Source organism: Nicotiana attenuata, chromosome 2 (assembly GCF_001879085.1).
Source record: "Nicotiana attenuata strain UT chromosome 2, NIATTr2, whole genome shotgun sequence".
Taxonomy (NCBI): domain Eukaryota; kingdom Viridiplantae; phylum Streptophyta; class Magnoliopsida; order Solanales; family Solanaceae; genus Nicotiana; species Nicotiana attenuata.
Window position 1 is genome coordinate 52,042,475 of NC_031990.1, and position 13,355 is coordinate 52,055,829.

Below are 13,355 nucleotides of genomic sequence, written 5' to 3' on the forward strand. Positions count from 1 at the left end.
TAGTGTTACGTTGAAAATGGGATCTCCGGAATATGTATTTGGTAGTGTATGTCTTTTATATTCAAGAAAAAACCGACAAATAACCGAAAAAATCGAAAAACCGACAAAACCCGACATAAACCGAATCGAGAAAAAACCGACTTAATCGGTTTGGTTTGGTTCTAATATTTGAAAAACCGACTTACTTGGTTTGGTTTCATTTTAGGGAAAAACCGATCCAAACCGAACCATGAACACCCCTAATGGTTACCCATATTATCCGGCGGTTAACCCATTTTTTATCTGTATTAAATATGGGTCGGATCGGATAGTTTATCCTTTTTTTTCATTACCCATTTTCGATCCGAACCATATCCGATCCGGCCCGCCCATTTGCCACTCCTGCTCAAGAGTGTCGTGGAATGAAAAAGATTCATTCATTCTTAACTATATGTATCATGTTTGAGCTTTATGAATGAAAAAACTCTAAGTAGAAAAGTATCCTCTTTTATAGACTCCATCCGTCCAAATCCGAACTAGTCAGTCTAGTAAGTTTCAAATGCCAAATGGATAAAAGAAAAACTTTTAACTTTTCATATCATGTAAATCAAGAATCGATAGGAGTTTTACGAATTTACGTAAGATATGACCTTGTAAAAATTGAAGCAAATACAATAGAATCTTGTAAAATGAAGTCACTTAATCTTTACAAGTAAAATATTAATGAAAGGGGGAGCGCGTAATTTGCAATAATGATCTCTTACAGTTTTTAATAAAACAGAGCACAAATTTATACTCCACATTGGAATTAACTTTGAAAAGAAGAGAGGGATTTGTCGGGAAGGGGAAAAGGAGGACTCTTAAATCTTAATTGACCAAGAACATTATTGAATTTAAAGAATTCTCGTGCCTTGTGTATATAAATAAATATACTCCAATCCATTTTAATTGAATTTTTGATTGTTTTTCCATATATTAAAGAATTCTTAGAATTTTGTTAATAATAAAATTAACCATATTAACCTAAGTTTATTCATTAAAAATACAACAAATAATCCTAAGCTCTTTAATACAAGGACAACTTTGAAACAAATAAATTAATTTCTTCTTGATATCTGAAAAATTCAAATATTATGGACTACAAAAAAACTAAAAAATTAATTAAAGTGGACCGAAGGGAGTAATAATAAGAATAATTAATAAACTAACACAACGAAAAGGCAAAACAAATTGTGGAAGACAACTTGAGGTTATATTTTTTGGGCACATGGCAATTCCCTAGTGATGCCACTTAGATAGGCTCAGAAGCTTAGCTTGGTTCAATTATTAGAGGAAACATACGACAAGCATGTGAAATACATAGTGGAGCGGTCCTAATCACATGCTATAGTCCACATATAAGTTAACATGTGGCTTCTATCCAGGAACTGTCACAAACCATATTACTCATTAAGTACCATTTTGTCACTTGAGATTAATCCAACTCCAATGTCAAAGGAAAATGGAAAAGAAAAAGAATAAATTCAAAGCTCTAAGGCCCAGTTTGGCCATGAGTTTTGCTAAAATAAATTTGGAATTTATTTTCAAAACTCATGTTTGGCCATAAATTTTGCCCACATTTTGGCCAAATCCCAAATTCCAGCTGATTTTGGGCCAAAATTCTAAAACTTGGGAATTATATACATATTTTTTCAAAATAAAGGTGGAAAATATATTTTAAAAACGTATGTCCAAACACATTTTCATCTTTAAACCGAACTTCACCCAAATCCGATTTTTCAAAATAAATTTGGAATTTATGGCCTAACGCTAGCTAAGTCTATAAGTCCGACTAGTTGAAAAAGTTTGTAGTCAAATAAAAAATTAGAATCGCTTCTCATTTTGTAAAATATCTTTCTTCACATTATTTTAACGAATTCCGAAAGATCTAGGTTTTCATCTAATTCTTGATATACTCCCTACATTCCATTTTAAAGTATCTTTTTAGCTTTTTACAAGTCCATCAAAAAAATACAATATACAAATTTACTTAGTTATTCCTATTAAATGCTTTTTGAGATTGAGCAATATAAAAAAGAATTACTACTTCTTTAATATTAAGGATATAGTTGAAATTAAGTAAAAAATTTAAACTTGAAATTCTAAAGTGACAGTTATTTTGTAATAAAATTTTTTGAGCTAAAATTGGCAATTAAAATGGAACGGGAGGAGTAGTTTTTTTCTACAAAACATCATTGACGGAGGTGAAAATTTTTCACTTAGGTAAAAGTGGAAAATCGTTTGATACAGAGGTTCATGATTCGGTTTGGATCGATTTTTCCCTGAAAAGAAACCAAACCAAGTAAGTTGGTTTTTTATATATTAGGACCAAACCAAACCAACTAAATCGATTTTTTCTCTACTCGGCTTATGTGGGGTTTTGTCGATTTTTCGGTTATTTATCGATTTTTTCTTAAATATAATACATACACTACCAAACACATATTTCGGCTACCACATTTTCAACGTAACACTATCAAATCAATTGTCTTTTGAGAAATCTATTATTTACTAAGATATTTGATGATAATTGAATCAAATAGTGATGAATAATTTAAGGACTCATTAAAAATATATTTTTTTAACATGAAATGGATTCTTACACTTAACAGAAGAAAACTACCAGTCAAACTAGAATATAAAGGTAAAGAACTGTACTAAAAGTGCAAACAATTAACATTCACCAGAATATTTTTAAAACTTTGTATAGCAATATACATATATATAGGTGTAATAACAAATTTGAAATAGCTACTCCTATAGTCGGTTTGGTTCGATTTTTTCGATTATTTTTTTATTAAAACCAAAACCAAACCAAATTTGATCAGTTTTTAAAATTCAAAACCAAAACTAAACCAAACCAAAAAGTATCGATTATTTTGATCAGTTTGATTTGATTTTCGATTTGGTTCGATTTTTCGAGTTTTTATGAACACCCCTAATACACATGTAAGAGGCATTTTGCTAGAAATTACTACTTAGAAAAAGGGAATTTAAAAGAAAGAACAGCACAACTTTTCTTTAAAAGAGAGTGTACGGCGAAATGACACTTTTATTATAACGAGGTGTGCGTTCTGCTAATTTGTCTCTTGGAACCGTACTATGGCTATTAAAATAAATACACAATTTGAAATAAAAGCTGGTAAAAGAATTTCATGTGTCATGTAAAATATCTCAGAAATTTGGCTTTGTAATTCAATATGATTATTATTTTAATAATATAATCTTTTTCACATTAAATCACTAGGATAATACTACGGAAAATCTTTAAAAGTAACACACAAAAAAATTGGAGACATTTATTTTATTCAAATTGCAAGTGAGTATAAGGGATAATTTTCTCAAAATTTCTTGATTACCTGATAATGACATCAATATTAGTTTTTTTCTTTTCTTATTATGAGCTATGGGAGCCTGGAGGAGCAGTAGGGAGGCGAGCATTATGTGGTCGACGATGGCAAACTGCATAAGGGAGGTTGCGTGAGAGGTGTTAGGGGTCTCGACGGACTACTCTGGGGTGTATGTACGAGGAACTGGGGGACAAAGGCGGGGAGAAGAAGTTATTCTAAATGGCCAAGGCGAGAGAGAGGAAGTCTCGAAATTTGGACCGAGTGAGGTGCATCAAAGACGAGGACGGTAAAGTATTGATGGGAGAGGCTCAGATTAAGAGAAGATGGCAGACTTACTTTCATAAACTTCTGAATGAAGAAGGGGATCAGGATATTGTGCTAGGTGAATTGGAGCATTCCGAGAGTCACCGTGACTTTAGGTACTGTAGGCGCATCAAGGTTAAGGAGGTTGTGGGAGCTACGCGTAAGATGAGTAGGGGCAGAGCGACCAGGCCAGACGAGATTCTGGTTGAATTTTTTAGAGGTGTGTGGGAAGAGCAGGCTTGGAGTGACCGACTGGGCTGTTTAATGCTATTATTAGGATGAAGAAGATGCAAGATGAGTGGAGGTCGAGTACGGTGGTTCCGTTATACAAGAACAAAGGTGTTATCTAAAGTTGTAACAACTATAAGGGTATTAAATTATTAAGTCATGCTATGAAAGTTTGGGAGGGGGTAGTAAAAGTGAGGGTGAGGAGGATGGTGTCTATATCCGACAACCAGTTCGAGTTCATGTCGGGTCGTTCTACTACGAAAGCTATCCACCTTATTAGGAGGTTGGTGGAACAATACCGGGATAGGAAGAAGGATGTACACATGGTGTTTATTAATCTGGAGAAAGTGTATGACAAGGTTCCTAGAAAGGTCCACTAGAGATGTTTGGAGGCAAAAGGTGTGCCGAATGCCTACATTAGGGCGATTAAAGACATGTATGATGGAGCTAAGACTCGGGCCAGGACAGTTGCAGGCGACTCAAAGCATTTTCTGGTTGTTATGGGGTTACACCAAGGATCTGCGCTAAGTCCGTTCTTATTTGCCCTGGTGATGGACGCACTAACACACCATATTCAAGGGAAGGTACCATGGTGTATGTTATTCACTATCGATATAGTTCTGATTGATGAAACGCGAGCCGGTGTGAATGAGAGGCTGGAGGTTTGGAGACAACCCCTTGTGTCTAAGGTTTTCAAGCGGAGCAGGACTAAGACAGAATACCTGGAGTGCAAGTTCAGTGCCGAGCCGAGGGAAGTGAGGGTGGAGGTGAGACTTGAATCGAGGTCATGCCAAGTAGAGACAGTTTCAAGTACCTTGGGTCGATTATCCAAATGGTAGGGAGATCGACGAGGATGTCACACATTGTATTGGGGTGGGGTGGATGAAGTGGAGGTCAGCAGCTGGAGTTCTGTGTGACAAGAGAGTGCCATCGATACTCAAAGGTAAGTTTTATAGAGCGGTGGTTAGACCGGCCATGATGTATAGGGCTGAGTGTTGGCGAATTATGAACTCACATATGCAGAAGATGAAAATAGGAGAAATGAGGATGTTGAGGTGGATGTGCGGGCACACGAGGATGGATAAGAATAGGAATGATAATATTTAGGAGAAGGTGGATGTGGCTCCCATTGGTGTCTAGATGCGGGAAGCGAGGCTCGGATGGTTCGAGCACGTACAAAGGAGAAGCCCAAATGTCCCGGTAAGGAAGTGTGAACTGTTGGCTTTGGAAGGCACGAGAAGAGGTAGAGGGCAGACTAAGAAGTATTGGGGAGAGATGATCAGGCAGGACATGGCGTGACTTTAGATTTCCAAGGACATGACCTTTGGTAGGAAATTGTGAAGGCCGAGTATTAGGGTTGTAAGTTAGGAGGTACTTGAGTCTACTTCTACTTCGTACCTATGTGAGGCTAGTCTGATAGGATTGTTGTCTTAGACTACTAGTGGCTAATGTTGTGTTCTCATTACTCTTTCGTTTTTTTATAATGCCGGGTGTGTTTATTGGCTATTGCTTTTGCTTTTCATATGTTTCTGGTCTTTATGATATTATTATTCCTATGGTATCTGTTAACGGTACTAATATTTTTTTTTTTCGTTTTTTTGAGTCGAGAGTCTTTTGAAAACAATATCTCTACTCCCTTCGGGTAGGAGTAAGATCTGCGTACACATTATCCTCCCCAGACCCCACTGGTGAAATTTTAGTGAATCGTTGTTGTTGTTGACATCAATATTCACAATCATAAATCTGAAGTAACAAAATAAAAATGAACAATAGAGAAAAGAAATTTACACGTGTCATTAACCACAAAATGAAATCATATAGTAGAAGCTACTTATATTTTATATGTTCAAGTTCCATCGAACCAGTACAAAATTGGTGATAATTAGAGAGCTTAAATATCTTGTCGAAACCTCCCTAAATATCAACCTATGGCTTGCAATGGAATCACTTTGGGGTAAATTCCCACCTAAGAGTGACGCTACAAACTTCATAAAATTACACCCACAAAATCCAGAGAACTAATAATGCTGGTAATATTACAATAAGTACTAAATGGAGTAATTTATTAGAGGATATTCACTAATTTATTTTCAAGAAAGAGGAGATCTTTGAGGGGCTCCCTTTCTCCTATTGCTCAATGAAAGCACAAGTCCAGGGAAAAAACCACTGCTTTTTTTCTTATTTTTCGCCACACGGGCATCATGTGAAATACCAGAATTGCCCATGCCATTATTTGAGCAAGATGAGCCTCTGCATTCTAATGGATCTTCTAAGATGGAGTTGGGAGTAATTTGGCTTTCCTCATCGAGCAAATCAGATGTGTCCACGTGGAGTCCCTCAAATTGGGAGAGTGCAAAGTCAGACTCATCAAACCTATAGAGAATGTTTGATAGATCTTCACCTTGATACACCATATAATCAACCTGCATCATAGTGTTGCTTGCATTTTGAATAATTATTTATTTTACAGGGCTAAAAATGTAATATGCACATTTATGATATGCTTAGCGATAATTTTTCCATCCATATAAAAAAAGGAGATAAATATTTGGTAAGAATATATATACGCTGGCTATTTGTAGCTTGGTGATACTTTCGATAAACAATTATTCATATTTTAAATTGTCATTTTTCATGTTATATTATAACGATTTTTAAAAGTGGCAAAATTTCTTTCTCAAAAAACTGTGTCATGTATGTGCAGAGGTAGATGGAATCCGTGTCAAATGGATCTATTGAATTTAGTATTTTCGATATGAAGTATGACTGTGTAATATATAGGCGTGCACGCGCACACACACTAAAACCTATACAAAGAGTAATTTTTAGCAATTTCAAAAGTATAGTTAGTTCAATCGTCAGAACTTTTAAAGTTGAATCCATTAAATTCAAATTCTGAATCAGACTCTATTTACGAGATGGTTTGTTTTGGTTTCATAATTTGTAGTGGGGCGGAGCAGTGGCGGAGCCACCTTATAGGAAGGGGTGTCAAATGACACCCATTCGCGGGAAAAATACACTTGTAGGTAGGTAAAAAAAATTAAATGTATGCATACTATGTATTGACTCCCCTTAATTTCGTGGTATGTTTACTTTTATATATTTTGACACCCCTTAACGAAAATTCTGACTCCGCTACTGGGGCGGAGGGGTGGATTCTGTTGCACTTGTGGGGTGGGTGGGGTGGGGGTGTGGGGGGGTGGGGGGGAGAGAAAGAATAGAATGTGGACCTTGCAAGAGAGGGAACAAAAGTTGAAGGGATCCTGAAGAACTCTGTCACAGGTAAAACAAGAATTGCCAGAAGCCTTGCATGACCTTGATTGTGCTCTCTGGTTCAAGAATATAACTTTGGCACTGTTTATTGTGTAGGGCTGTCAAACAAATAATAACCATTATCATATTATAACGCATTTAAATAACGAATTCTACAAGTATTTCCATTAACAATAATTAATACCTGGATGTAGGAACAGTCAATGAGCTTCTCAAGGTCATCCAATCTTATAACATCTTGGTATACGTATCTTCTAACCTGTAATAGAAAAATACAAACCTAACTATTATATCGAGTTTAATACGTTACTCCTGAATTTTTTTTTTTTTTTTTTTTTTGCCTTTTTCATGTCTCAATTCGTAGAATAGTTATTTTACATCACCAAGAATAAATTTCAGTCATCTACTCTTAAGAATTGTAATTCTTTAGCCACAAAAAAGAATTTCTGATCGATTATAATAAGATCCGAGTACGAATATAAATTTTGAATCAGAACTAGTAGCAGAAATTTGGATCAAATATATATTAAACTAGGATAAAGTGAAACTGCTAATCTTTAAATTTTAATTAAACAAGCAATTTGTTCAATAATTTTTATTATAGTAAAGCCGACACAAAACTATTGAAACAAAATAGAAGTAACTCTATTTTCTAATTCCACTAAGTTCAGTCAGATCATACTAACATAGAGAAAGTTATCACCCATCTTAATATTTTAAGAAAAATGAAAGAATTTGGATGTTATTTATAAGAAATAATTGTCAATTATTGTTGATATCAAAAATAAATTAAACAAGAAAATAAGGAATTTCATTAAACAAACGAAACAAAAGAACTTGGAGACTAAAGGAAGTTGATATTTACAAAAAAAGATAAAATTAAGGAAATAAAGCTCTTCTTGGTAAATTTCAAGTAAACGGGAAAGGTACATGTTTTTGGCAACACATTTTTCTATCCTTTAAATAACTGAAATTTCCTGTGAAAGTTCTATTCATTAGCAATTTTCTTTCAAAACTTAATTAATAGAATTAATAAAGGTGTTAAGAACACTTTTGCTCTTAAGATAATTATGGGGTTTAAGTACTTATTTAACTAAATTTAAGGTGTATTATATCATTGATTATGTAATTCTCCTACCTAAGATTTATGAATTAGAAAAATTCTACTGTAACAAGCTGAAAAAGTAAGGTAGTCAACTTTGAATCCAAGAAAAGTAAATGTGAATAAATGAACTGAAAGAATTGGGTGAGAGAAAAGCATACAGAAATGAGTACTGAAAATGTTGAAAAAGACAAAATAAACTAAGAAAAAAAAATTAATTTTGAGAATTGGGTCAAAACTGTCTTTGAAAGCAACAGGTGAGGAAGCTTTGCAGGGGAAATTGGGTGTAAAAGAAATCTTCTAAAATAGGAAAGCAAACAGCTCCAAAAAGAGGGAACTATAGCTCCCAAACACACTACTTTTAGCAATTGACAACACAATACAGAAATTCAGCATACAACCAAACATGATTCTTGGAGATTGTTACTCCCTTCGCTCCAAAATAAGTAATTTTTTTGGTTGTTTTTATATATTCACCTTTTAACATTAATTAGCAATAAAATTGACCATATTAACTTTTACTATCTCTTCACATAAACAATACATACTCCAACGTTATTTATTCCAAGGGAAATATAGGAAAAAAATAATTAATTCATTCTTGAAATCTGAAAAAATTACTTATTTTGGACTACAAGAAAAAAGCCAAAATATCACTTATTGTGAACCGGAGGGAGTAGTAAATATCCAAAACATTTACTACCCTTTAAGCTCCACAACTTCAAATCCACTCAATTCATGAAAATAATTTTCAATTGGAATATATCTTTCTTAAGTGGAGGATTGAAGCAGTTTCTCTACTCCCTCAGATAGGGATAAGTTCTGCGTACACACTACTGTTTCTAGACCCACTAATGGATCGTTATTGTTGTAATTTTGAATTGGAATTTACTCATAAATAATTTAACAAATAGTACTACCAACAATAATTAAACCTCAATTCTAAGCAAATTGGAACTCTTATATGAATTCTCAATGCCCATATCGCTTTGTTTAAATTCACCAATTTAACAAAAAAAAAAAAACAATTCCAAAGAAAATCACTTCTTTTAATTTCAAAAATATAAAAAAACTAAATAATTCTAATGTTTTACACAAATTAGAGCCAGTTCTCCTCCCTCACTGCCAACCTGCCACAAAGCAAAAGAAGAAGAGAAGGAGAATGGTTTTATATCACCTAATAAGAATTACCTTATGAAGCAAGCTTCTTAATTAGTTCCCCAATTTCTACTCTTAAAAATTCAAACTTATTCTCGGATAAAAATAAAATCAAATTCAAGAAAATAACAAAATAGCACATATACAAGACATGTTAACAAAAGAGTGGGAAGCTTTAGGAGTAATTAATAATTAAATTCTCAAAAAAAAAAAAAAACTCAAATGAATAATTCAAGTTTTATCTGCTACATAATTATATAAATTTATTTTTAACTAAAGAAATTATGAGTAGGAGAGAGACCTGGAGAAGAGGATGTGAGTGATGAGAAGGAAGGCAGTGAGGGCAAAAGCTTTGACAACACTCTAAGCAGAAGATGTTTTTCTCATTTTTCCTCCTATTCCCGTGGACCCCACATCCTGCAAAGAATTTCTCAGCCATTAATCCTTCTAACCATGCAGGTTTCATCATCTCTTCCATCTTACGATCCTTCTTTTTTATAATTTGTTTAAATTCTCCTAACAAATTAAAAGTAAGAAAAACAGTATATAGCTGCTATATATAGAGGAAGAAGGTCTCAGCTCTACTAAATTAATTATGTATGCAATAGAATTCTATCATCAGTTATAATATATAGAGGGAGCTAAAGTGAGGGTTGTGGGTCTGATGGGATGGTGAGACTGAGGGGAGGCTATGGTACAATATGGCCTTTTGGTTTTAGAGAGACCCTCCATCTTCTATTTATATTGCTGCTTCCAAGAAAACCACTTCTTTTTTGCATTTCTTTAGTCCAGAGATTAAAATTTATAAATAAAATTAAAAAAAAAGGTACACAAATTAAAAATAACATTAACAAGTACATAGAGAACTGTATATACAAATGGACTAATTACTATCATTTGATAGTTATACCACATCAAGCATGTTCTTGAAAGTCGTTGAGGGGCGGAGGCACAAGTTGAGCTATGAGTTGCTCAAACAATGTATTTGGGCTAAAAAATTATTAAATATGTCCAGATATTAAATTTACAATTCAATTATTAACACTTGAAGTCGTCGTTCTAAAATCTAAAACTCATAAGATTGAAATACTAGTTCCATCTTTGATAGGCCATAACTTAATACAAATCAATTTGATTAGCAAGGGAACAACAACCTATGAATATTGAGAGAGAAGGTTGCAAAGGATTGGTGTCCGAACTTGTAGCATGATATTACTATGTTGGTTTTGACTTTTGATGATCTTTCCAAAAGTTCAAATTAATTCCTCCAATTATATTTTTTTTCCTTGTTGTAATTAAGTAAAGTTGGATTTGCAATGTCCAAAAGCATATAAAAAGAGTCGTCATAATTGAGCATGGTGTGGGATGAGTGTTGCAAAGCCATTAACTTGTGTGTACTTATCTCTGCACCCCTCAACCCCCCACCCCACCCCACCCCACCCCAACCCCACCCAAAACCCTCACAAAGAAAAAACACACAAATCCTGATTGTGGGACAGGTTTATTTTGGAGCAGCCCATTTCTAGATAATCCTAGCACCTCTAAAGCCCAACACTCCTTTTTTTTTCCTCCTTAACCGCAGGTGAAAGCTGGTGAGAATTGCATTCTTTTTTCTTTCTGGCCAATTTACGCGACATATTAAACATATACAATATATTTACCATCAGTAACTATATTTAAATTTTATAGAAAATTCATAAAACAACAGATTAATTATTTTGAACTGAAGTAAGAGAGCAACTAGTTCTCGTAACTTAGTTGGTTAAAGTGCCTGCTTAGTTAGCGAAGGTCTTGAGTTCGACTATCAAAAAGAGCATTTCATTTTTCTATATTTCTGTATTTCGTCTTAGTTGTATTCATTGCGCGAGCGAATACAGTCGATATAGGTTGTATCCTTTAAATACACCCCTGTATACAGTCGATATAGGTTGTATCCTATACACCTTTATATTTCGCCTTGGATATAGTTGATACATGTTGTATTTGTTGCACAAATGAATACAATTGAACGAACAAACATAGTTCATAAAAGTTGTATTCGTTGCGTGAACGAATACAATAGACACATTATATTCGTTGCACATTTGAATACAAGTGATACAAGCTGATAACAATTGAACAATATAGTTACTAGGCTCTAAACTATAGTGCTTTATGAAAATTCCTCTTCTTTTTTTGGGTTCTTCATTTGTGGACAGGTCACGGGTTCGAACAGTAGAAGCCGTCACTGATGCTTGTATTAGGGTAAACTGTTTAAATTATATCCTTAGGAGTGTAGCCCGTCCCCGAACCCTGCATGATTACAGAATACTTGCATCGGGCTCTCCTTTGGTTCTTCATTTGGGGTTGGTGGGGGAAGAGGAGACATGGGCAGGGGCGGAGCTAGAGTACCGGGAGCGGGTTCGGCTGAACCTAGTAGATTTGGTTCGAATCCTATGTTTGTCTTAAAAAATTCATTGAATATGTATAAATTAATATGTTAGAACCTAGTAACTTAAAACGATTAGAATTCCGAACTCACAACTTTGAAATCTTGACTCCGCATCTGGACATGGGTACAAGCTTGCCTTCTGAGTCTTTTCGTTAATTTTCCTATCTGTTCTTCTTGAGTTAATTGACTAGTGATGGATTAACAGATATTTTTATTTTTCTTGTTGAAGTAGACATGATTGATCTAAAGAGTTTACTTAAAAATATTTAAGTGATTTTGCATTACGAAAGATTCATATCATAGTTGTAGTTCGATATAATGAACTTGAACTCTTTACTTTCTTCAGCTTTGTCATCATTCCTATAAGGCTCTTTGGGATGTACTTTTTCAATCGAACTACTAGACTTGCATAAATAAAGAGACTAAACAAAGATGAGAATTTATTTTGAATATTGACTAAACGCTTACAAATCTAACACTAAAAAGATTCACGACTAGGTAATGAATTATAAACCAATTTGATCATTAAGGTTGTACGATTATGTTTCCGTTAATCTGTGAGCACACAAAAACCTTATGGTTGGTTAATTGTACATTTTGGTCTCTAGTCTTTTTATTTATGTAAATAAAATCCTTTGATTATTTAGAATCTATATATTTGAGGAATATCATTGTGAGATAATTTACTTATAAATGACTATCAAAATGGATATATATTTAGGGGGGAAAGGAAATAAGTTCCTTTAAAATAAAGAAACAAACTCAAAAAATCAGAGATTTTAGCTAGTGGAAGTTATAGGATATATTTGGATTGTTCTAATATTTTAAAGATTTATAGAAATCGTTTGAAAGTGAAAAAAGAGTTTTTCAATGACAGACATCCTCAAATCACTTCTTCGTTTAATTTTTCTTTTTAACGAAAAGCTTCTTAAAAAACAACTTAAACAAAAACGCTCTTCGAATATTTTTGAAAAACTTGAAAAATCTTTTCTCAAACAAACCAATTTTCTGTCTTATCACCTTTTCTTTTAGTGTCCATTCTAAACGTGAACCTCTGGTACAAAGGATGGTACGGTGCATTCATTTCTAATGTTGTCCATTCGTAACTTATCTACTCCCTCGATTTTAATTTATAAATTATTTGATCAAAAAATGTTAAGCTTTCTGTTAAACTAATTAGTGAGGACATAGAGGATGAATCCTAGTTAAACATAGTAAATTCTAGATCTAAGATTGAAGGGGATCAATGGGATGAGACCGTGTTCAAGAGCAATAAATATCCAGCATATGTTAGGTGATTGTCAATGAATGTAGTAATAGAAGCATGCAATAAATATAGATAATGGCAATAAATGTAATAAGGAAGAATTTATCACCCAAATATTAGATGACTTGGGTGATTCTTCTTCCTGACAGCAACGTGGAATAATGAAAGGTATTGATGGATAAGGAATCTTTGGATCTTGTAAACAAAGAGTGAACAACGTATGTT

At 33.8% G+C, this 13,355-nt stretch overlaps 1 protein-coding gene across 1 annotated transcript; it reads right to left on the minus strand.

The window, feature by feature from the left end:
* LOC109222980 lies at nucleotides 5,726–10,128 on the minus strand. Its single transcript, XM_019387258.1, has 4 exons — nucleotides 9,734–10,128; nucleotides 7,357–7,431; nucleotides 7,130–7,270; nucleotides 5,726–6,322 (listed from the first exon to the last, which is right to left on the minus strand). The coding sequence occupies exons 1-4, from the start codon at nucleotides 9,908–9,910 to the stop codon at nucleotides 5,990–5,992; spliced, it is 726 nt and encodes a 241-aa protein (XP_019242803.1). The 5' UTR covers nucleotides 9,911–10,128; the 3' UTR covers nucleotides 5,726–5,989.